This window comes from Xenopus tropicalis, chromosome 3 (genome assembly GCF_000004195.4).
Source record: "Xenopus tropicalis strain Nigerian chromosome 3, UCB_Xtro_10.0, whole genome shotgun sequence".
Taxonomy (NCBI): Eukaryota; Metazoa; Chordata; class Amphibia; order Anura; family Pipidae; genus Xenopus; species Xenopus tropicalis.
In genome coordinates, this window is record NC_030679.2 from 125,497,877 (window position 1) to 125,507,786 (window position 9,910).

Consider the following 9,910-nt stretch of genomic DNA (forward strand, 5'->3'; position numbering starts at 1 on the left):
ATCATACCAGCACTCCCATTTGAAGGGCTTTACCCCTTACTATCAAATAATTTAAAGGTGCTGCAGACATAGGTTCCATTTTGTTCTTACATAGCACAGGCAGGAAATCTACATTCTAGCTACAGATTAGTGAAACATAACTGCAGTTGTCTCAGAAAAGTCAGCAATGTGTTTATACAATAAAATGGACGGTAATGGTAAAAATTTGGACACCGCGAAAACACATTTTTCTATTTCCCGATTTGCCCAAAGTAAAGATGGCGTCAGGTGCATCCTCTCAGGTTCCCGCACTTTCCCGTAGTGGCGCAGGAAGAGGTGGAGAGTTTGGGCTGAGGCTGAGAGAGAGGGAAGAAGAGGGGTGAGCTGAGGAGGGCGAAGGAAGGAGAGTGGCCGAGTGTGGGTGAGAGTGAGGAGGCGGTGGGTGAGGGCACGGACTGGAGAGAGGAGGGTGCCCCGGGGCAGGAGACGGACGGAAGCCGGGAGGCTAAGGAGCTGAGTGCTGCTGCAGCAGCTGTGTGAGCAGAAGGAGAAGAAGATGGCGGACGGGGATAGCGGGAGTGAGAGAGGGGGCAGCAGCAGCGGAGGCCCCGGCGGCTTTTCCCAGCATATGTCCCGGGAGCAGGAGACCCAAGAGCTCGCCTCTAAGCGGCTGGATATCCAGAACAAGCGCTTCTACCTGGATGTAAAGCAGAATGCCAAGGGCCGCTTTATCAAGATCGCAGAGGTCGGAGCTGGGGGCTCCAAAAGCCGCCTGACACTCTCAATGGCGGTGGCGGCGGAGTTCCGCGACTACCTCGGGGACTTTATTGAGCACTACGCCCAGCTGGGGCCCAGCAGCCCGGAGCAGATCGCGCAATCCTCTGGGGAGGACGGGGCTGGAGGGCCGGGCGGGCCTCGGCGCGCCCTCAAAAGCGAATTCCTGGTGCGGGAGAACCGCAAGTATTACCTGGATCTGAAGGAGAACCAGCGGGGCCGCTTCCTGCGCATCCGTCAGACTATCAACCGGGGCCCCGGCTTCAGCGGCGGAGCGGGCGGGGGGGCCGGCCTGCAAAGCGGCCAGACTATCGCCCTGCCGGCCCAAGGCCTCATCGAGTTCCGCGACGCCCTGGCTAAACTCATCGATGATTATGGCGGAGAGGATGATGAGGGCGTGGGGCTCGGCCCCGGCGGAGCGGGAGGAGGAGCCGGCGGGATGTACGGAGAGCTGCCGGAGGGCACGTCCATCACTGTGGACTCGAAACGCTTCTTCTTCGATGTGGGATGCAACAAGTACGGCGTGTTCCTGCGGGTCAGCGAGGTGAAGCCCAGCTACCGCAACTCCATCACTGTGCCCCTCAAGGCCTGGGGCAAGTTCGGGGGAGCCTTCTGCCGGTACGCCGAGGAGATGAAGGAGATCCAGGACAGGCAGCGGGACAAGATGTACGATAGGAGGGGGCCCGGAGAGAGAGGGGGCGGCCTGGGCCCCGGGGGCGGCGGCGGCGATGATTCCGAGACAGAGGATGTGGATGACGATTGAAGATGAGATAAAGGAGGCAGTGGAGAAGGGGGGAGAGAGGGATTGGGGTGATGGGGGGGTAGCTCAGTAATCCACACACATAATCATAGCAAGCATAGTAGCACAGAAAGGGGGGGGGGGGGGGGTATGGGGCCAGGGGGCCCTCAACCTGGGGCAACTGTTAAACCATCATGCTGGGAGTTTTACTTAATGGCGCTCTGAGTGCCCAGCATCCGCTAACTAAAGGGAGATGCCAACACTGCAAATCAGCTGAAAGGCACCTTGTACAGGGGCTCACCATTCACTAACACTCTGCCACTGCTGCTGGCCTCTTTAACAGTTGTGGGGGGGTGTTTAACCTGAATTGGGGATTCTGGGAGCAGAGCAGCTTCTTAGATCCAGATTGGACATCCCACTCAGGTTTAAGACCCCTCAAGTTAACCGGTTCCAAACAGAAATGTAAAAAAAAACTTATCTAATTTCCTTAGCTGAGGGATTGGCCCAGGGCCCCTCACATAGTACACGGAATGCAAACATGTTAGGGACGTATTTTCTGTTACTATACCTGTGCATCAGAAAGGAAACAAGCAGTACTTCAAAAATTGCTCTAATCTCCCTATTTTAAAGGAAAAGCTAGATCCCAAAGCAGTGAACTGCTCACAACGCTGGCTTTGTTTCACAACCTTTGAGTAACTGCAATTTTTACTGTTTCAGATATCAAGGGGCAGATTTGCCCTTGAGTTAGCTCTGGGCATCATTCAAAGAAAGTCATCCTACAACGCACGCGAGTCGTTTCTAAGGTCTGCAATGGGGATGATGCCCAGAGTTACTCGTATAGTGGGACAACACTAGCCACTGAGTGGGCTGCTGGGGCGCTGAATGTATGGCAGCTATGCCAAGGATTGCGGTGGAATTATTAAAACCTGACAGTGGCCCACTCAGAAAAAAGTTTCTTCTAAAAAGGATAATCTACCAAAGCAGCTTTGTCATCAGTATCCTCTGACCTTCCCTATGATTCTATTGCGATAAATGAATCGGTACATGAGTTGCCCGCATTGTATTGGTAAGCACAGACCCGAGTGCTTAAGTAATATGATTCTGGCTTCTCCTGTGCTGAGCTCACAACGCAGCTTCACCATTGAGATATGCAAGATAAACCCGATATTTCTTTTCTGTTCCCTTCTGCAGATGTTAGAGACAGACAACGTGCATCCAAGTTAGTGTTACTGTAAGCACATACAGCTTTTAGTTCACAACCAAAATATCTATGTAACACAAGCAGGGAGCAATTTAGTGACTAGGCCTTTTGCACACATCAGAAGAGATCATAGGTCTGTAGGATACAGTTTTACAAATGAGGGGAAATGGGTAGGTGTCTTACTCCTTTCTCCCCTGTCTCCCTTAACCACCACTACCACCACCTTCAGTTTTATTCTGTTTTCAGGGGGGCTTGCAATGATGCCCCCGGGAAAAGACAGCCGTTCGGTTCATCTGACTCTGCAATTGCATAAAAGACCACCATTCCTAAAGCACAAGGAAGCCGTTTGGATTGCTTGCTAATTGCTTTACCAACAGCAGAGTATCTCGTAACAGAACCAGCTACCATTCCTACAGGACAGAACTGTGTTCCAGCCAATAATGGATTATTTCTGACTGCCGTAAGTCACCTTTATTTTAATACCAGCACTAACACAAGTCAAAATAAATGCTCTTCAGACAAGAGGATATCATAAAACACAAAATGCGGAAATTGTTCATCCTGAATCTGTGAAAGAACATCTCCAGTAAAAGTTTCTACAAGTTCAGGCTCATGCTAACAGACACATTAAAATAAGACAAAAAACAAAAGTATAAGCTCAGGTCCATAATTATTCTCTTACCAGGCTTTTTATTGAAAAAATAAATAAATAAAAGACCTGCATGAAATTCAGTACCTCGGAGGATGAAGGTGCCTCTAAACTGCTCCCAGCAAATGCTGAGAAGAAACTTGGTTGTGTTGGAAAACCCAAAGCAGTACTATTGTACAAGAACAGTGAGGGAGGGGAGAGTCGGCTTCCATCTGGGCACTCTGTTAGCAAACACAAATGAATGGATGGACTGACTGCCCTCTGGCCTCCTTCCGCCACACAGATATAGGGGGCTCCTGTAATCCACTCTCCACTTGTACTTTTATCATGAATTGTCTACAGATGGTTTTAACTATACTGAATCGCTCCCTTGCTTATACACTTAAAAAAAAAAAAAAAGTTGTCTTTTGGGCATAGAGGTGCAGGACTCTTAAGGAGCCGCCTCTGTCTCAAAAGAGTTTAAATGAAATTATAGTATTTTTCTTTATGCCTATATTTATATGTATTTTCGTTTTAAACCAGATTATCCTAAAAAAAATCCATTACTAGTTTTTAATAAAGGTATGCAATTATTGCAACACGCATTACTGATGTCCTTGCAGTAAGGGCATGCCACGGAACGCAGTACCTTCTTTATGAGGAAGCGTAGCGCGTCTGTAACATGGAGCCAAGCTGGTCTCCTCATTCGTTTCTAATAGCCAGAAGGTTTCTTCACATGAGCTGCCTTTATATAGTGTCGCACCACTTTGTCTAAATTCTGTAGGCCTTTTAATTTATTATCTGACATACTGAATCCTTTGACTGAAAGATGGGCCTGCAATGCATGGTTTGCAGTATATTCTGGGGGCCCTCTGGTTGAAAAAAGGAAACGGGGGTTATTGATTTTGGGGTGGGATATTTTTGTTTTGAAAAGCATGTCACAAATCGTGTGGTTCTGTGCAGGGCAATGTGTTGCAGGCTGCTGTGGAAATAGATGATTTAAGGGCAAGTATATTTGCTGCTGTTTTTAATTCCAGCCACATCCAAGTTAATCCCCAAGTTATATTTTTAGTTATCTAGATGTTTTTTTTTTTTTTAATTGTATGGGAGCAATAGTATTTCTTGATGTTTTAATCACATCAGTATATTGTACTGTATTTTTGTACCTGCAAGGCAGCTGTTTAAGTGTCCTGCTGTATCAACCTTGTGTCTCCCTCTGCTTTTCTTTGTGGCAGTTGTTTGAATGCCTGCATTAGCCATTGGATAGCAAACTTCCGCTAACGCATCCTTCCACTTCTGTGTCACGTGCACAGAGAATCCAGCAGCGCCATGTCCTGCTCTCTTCACTGATACACATGCATCTGAAATAGGGCCAATTGGGCATAGGTTTTGTTTATTCTGTGCAGTGTTCTGCCAGTAGATAAGTGGATTCTCCGAACCTCTTTACTATGGAGGTTGCAGGTTGCTGAGGCACAACATGGCTTGCCATCAGATATATAAGCTAAAATGAGAGTCCTGACAAGTATTTAAAAGTGGGAGCAGAACTTATATCCCTCTTCCACTTTACCTTTCAGGCCATGTTGCTTAGCAAACTGAATTGTTTTTTTTCCCCCTCTTCATGTTTGTACATAGGAATTCATGTAACTTATGGCTGACAGACTGACACCCGCAGCAGATACCTGAAATATAAAACCAGGCAATTTCAACCAAATTCCACTGTGACATATCCTATTCTCCAATTCTAAACTCTTCTCAGATTACCTAAGCAACCAGTGAAAGTTCAAGCTGAATTAGCACTAATGGAAAGTAAATACCAGCTCTGAGATATGTGGGTAGATATGTGGCAAGTTCAAGCCACAACTGGAAGGAAAAGTATAACTATAATGCTGCAGAGCTCTGTAAGGTTGGAAGTGTGCTGTTTCTGGTAGATGCTTCATTCTCAAGTTATTCCATTATAAGCATGGTTTGTTTGCAGCATGAACCTTGGCTGGTCACTCTGTTCTGAGAAGCGGTACAGTGAGAAACTAGTGCTGTCTTTTAGGGGCACGAATGGCTAAATAAAACCTCCTGCAGAGAGGGCAACCGTGTTTAACTCTACCATAACAGGCAATACAGCTTCATTGGGGCAGCAACAGAATGCTAGTATAAGGCAAAAGGTGCTAGTTATGCGATACTGCCATGGAAATCCTTAATGAAGGGATTATAAATGAACAAGCAAATATATATCTATATGGGGGGTTGGAAAGAAAATGTTTTTTTGGCTAGACAGGTGATCATAAGGCAAGGAATAGCCTATTCTTAAATATTTCTAATGTTTAACTAAACGGTTTCCCAGGCAGCTGCAGTATCGGTTGCACAGAAATGACATGCAAGTTTTAAACTATAAATGTTTTTTGTTTTTTTTTTTTTAAATCTATCCGTACATGAATATAAAGAGGTGATGAGAGGTATCTAAGTGGTTAATAGTGTATTATCCTTTTTGCAACAAGCTTGTGTGGGTATGTCTGATACAATCCTTTAGGAGTGACAAGAACTCCCACGGCCATTACCCCCACCGTGTAAGAGTCTCAGCTGCATTTAGGGCCTTGCTTATTGTGATAATATATTGCATCCTCCTTTGTTAAAGAGTATGTTTCAACCAAAGTGCTTAGTTCTATCCCAAACTGCTTCTTACACATTTTCCTGCAGTTAACAAATACTCCCATGTGTTATTATTTTTGCGCTAGTGATGCATTGGCAGACCTAAACCCCACACATAAGGTAGATAGATATCTAGGTATTGCTTCTCTCCATCTTGTCATTGGAGAATGTTTGTCACTTCCTGCCCTTTGCTACCAGGGAGCTATCCCAATAAATCTGATGGAAATCTGTCTGGCATCCATTGGTAAGGGCATATAGGATGTTATTTCATTTTTATAGGATCATTTTCTTCTTCCTTGTCATATGGTCACCTACTTGTAGAAAAGGTGTAGAGCAAGGGGTGACTTGAATTTTTTAAATTCTTACCAAGTAAGTGAAGGGAAGTCATATTTTTTAACAAAACTGTTAAATGCACAGTACAGCTCCTTAAACGGCAGTTAAAGTGGAAGGAGTCTCCTCTAGCTTACTTTGGTGTATCTACTACATGCTATTGTGTAGTATTGCTAACGGCAGAGTTATACAGAGCCGGTTCTCGGAACCTCCTGCACCACTTCTAGGGTGGGGGTGTTACATTTAGTGGTGATTAATAACGGGATTATTCCCTCACCACCTCCCAAGAATAATCTGATAACTTCCAGAGAGGACCTTCTGTAGAAGACTGGTTTCAAAAGGCTTACTGTCTTCAATATTCTGGTCCCAACTCGGGAGTTGTGGTTTAAATGCCTTGGCAGAAATGATTCTGGTTCCCAACTTCATCTGATCAAAAGGTTAACATCTTATCCCATTTGTGCCCATTCATATTTTATTTCTTTATACTCCACTTTGACATACAACAAAGTATTTTTGATGTCTGAAGACATGGTGTTTGGTTGAAAACAATCCTTGTATATATATAATGGCCTTAATAAATGCAGCGTCAGAACTCTCCATGCATTATCACCACAGAGACACTAGTGGTGGGCCGAGGTCAAGCTTCTTGCTGGAAGGCATGGCAGTAAAATCTGCATTTCTTGCCTATTTTTTTCAGACTTGAAGTTCCATGTAGAACGGGTATTGGGCACACAAGTAGTTCATAGGAAAGCACAGTTTAACGATCAAGCCCATTGCACTACCAAGCTTTGGATCATAGGAAGACAATATCTGCTCAGTAAGCAAGATCACATGTGGTTTGGGATGGCAGTTTGAGCACATTACGCTTGGTTCTGTTTAACAAAAAAATAAAAATAAATAACATTTCTGCTGTAGGCATTAAATCAACATAGCCTTCAAAGTCATTTAGCTGACAAATAGAGAATTATATCAAGAAATATATATTTGTTTCTGTTAAAAGCACTTTAAATGGTAAAATGCCAGCTTAACCAGCTGCTCCCTTGACATCTACCAGAGGAATATATCCTTCAGTTTATCACTTGAGATAATATGATTATTAGTTGTTCCCTGCTCCTTCCATTTCTGACTGCTGATGCTAGCTCCTAGTTCAGTTTTTTTTTTTCCATCCAAGATAGCCAGGCCAAAATTCTTGATAGAAATCAGGGGTCAGCAACCTGCCGAGTTTTACTTCTCACATAGAGGGATATCTGCAATATTTTAGATACGGAAGTTTTGATGATTTTTGGTCATGCCGTTGGGCTGTATGGCAGGTGTTGACCCCTGGTATGAAAAAAAAGCATTTCTAAGAATTTATTGGTTATTATAAAAATTCTCTGGCTGAAATCTCCCTCCAGAACTGGAGAGCTTTGTTCTGTCCCCTGCTGAGTCTCGCCAACAAAGATGTTCCGAAGCCAAACAAGGTGTTGCTGGTTTTTATAACAGCAGGTCTTGGAATGACCACTATCTTCCCAGCAGGGGGGGGGGGGGGGGAGACCAACGAAGAACACAGTAAAACTGTTCCAGCTCATGCTAGTCAGCACTCCTTACAATAACAGATTTTTGCAAATTGAGTTTTACAATCTATATATTTAAAAGAATTGTATGTTTGTAACAAATAAAGTATGCGGAAAAGTGAATGAAACTATGTTCTCTTGTCTGGCTCTTGTTTTGTGTGCCTAGTAGTGTAGGCCTAGTTCAACTGGGGGGGGGTCGGGGCAGTTGGTGCGGGTGCTTTACTATACAACAGGGGCAATGGAAAGATTACAGGCTGGGTTGTAGATAGGGGTGGATCAAATCCTACCACTAAAGTTTCAGTATGGAATTGAGGGTCGGTATTTGACCAAATCTTTTGTCGAGGCTTCGCTACATCCCTAGTTGTATTGCTGGGCAACCGGTTTACCACAATAAATTAAATGTAAATGCGATAAAAATTACAATTACATTTCCTGGGTGCTGATCGTGGCTGCCTTTGACTTTGGACATTCACCTCATATGCAAAGGAAAATGTAAAAACACACCCCAAAAACAAGTATAACATTATTATTAGCATATATTTATACAGCCCCATATTCAGCAGTGCTGTACAACAGAAGGGTGCTATACATAGAATATATATACAGAATAATACAGATTCCATACAAGCAGTAGCCAATACCAGTGCACAGTAGAGCAGAATATATCATAATAGAGAACAGCACACTGAACTTACAATACGTGTAAAATATGCACTTTGGTGTTTTAAGCATGTAATACAGATATGGGACCTGTTATCCAGAATGCTTGGGACCTGGGGCTTTCCAGATAAGAGGTCTTTCTGTAATTTGGATCTTCTTAAGTCTACTAAAAAATCATTTAAACATTAATGAAACCCAATAGGATTGTTTTGCCTCCAATAAGGATTAATTATATTTTAGTTGGGATCAAGTACAGGTACTGTTTTATTATTACAGAGTAAAGGGAAATCATTTTTAATTATTTGTATTTGATTAATATGGTGTCTATGGGACATGGCCTTCCCATAATTTAGGTCTTTCTGGATAAGGGATTCCCTACCTGTACAATAAAGGCATACTGAAGCCAGTGTGAAAGAGATTAAAGGGAGTAAGCATCTAAAAGCAGTTAATAACCTCTATGTGACATTAGTCTTATAATGTAGGGAAAAAGCTGCAATTAACGCAGTAATTAGCAAGTCATTCGCCTCATTGTGCGCTTGTCATTTGCTCTTTCTGCTCTATAAATATTTGTTTTACCGTGTAAGCAAGTCTTTAGGCTATGGTTGCCCTGTAATATTAGTGAAGCACTCTGGGCAGGCAGCGCACAGCTATACTGGGGGCAGTTATCACACAACATAGAGAACGAAGGCCCATTTATTAAACACCACAAAATGAAATAAAGGACACATTGCATTGTTTTTAGGTCACCCCCCCCCCCCCCCCAAAACTGCAGTATAATGAGAATAATTTGTGGAAGGCCATGATACCAGTGCTACGATGCCTGTCTGTGTCCTTATACACAGATATATTTGTGTGCTGCACCCTTGGTATAATGTCTTCAGACTTCTTGGATTTGGGCTTCCATTGCCCTTAAACATTTGGCTGAATGAAGCAGATACATGAAAATGTGCTCCTAAAGGGGTTGTTCACCTTTTATTATGACATAGCAAATTGCTTTTTTACTTTATGTTCTTTAGCTCTCCAGTTTGGAATTTCAGAAGCTGGTTGTTAGGGTTGTGTTTACCTTAGCAACCAAGCAGTGGTTTGAATAAGAGACTACGAATAGAAGAGGGACTGAATATTAAGATAAGGAATTAAGAGTAACAATAACAATACAATTATAGCCTCACAGAGCAATAGTTTTTTTTTTGGCTGCCAGGGTCGGTGACCTTAATTGGAAAGCTGGAAAAATATATAAGGAGGAAGGCAAATAATTCAAAAACTATAAAAAAATAAATAATGAAGACCAAATGCAAAGTTGCTAGGAATAGGGCATTCTATAATATCCTAAAAGTAAACGTAAAGGTAAACCACCCCTTGTTCCAGGGATATCCTAGGTAGAAAATAAGCATTCACTCTTGAATGTT

General features: G+C 43.4%; 1 protein-coding gene across 1 annotated transcript; it reads left to right on the forward strand.

The window, feature by feature from the left end:
* Nucleotides 1–297: 297 nt before the first annotated feature.
* purb (purine-rich element binding protein B) lies at nt 298–7,975 on the forward strand. The gene has a single exon (XM_004912573.4). The coding sequence runs from the start codon at nt 536–538 to the stop codon at nt 1,514–1,516; it is 981 nt and encodes a 326-aa protein (XP_004912630.1). The 5' UTR covers nt 298–535; the 3' UTR covers nt 1,517–7,975.
* The last annotated feature ends 1,935 nt before the right edge of the window (nt 7,976–9,910 follow it).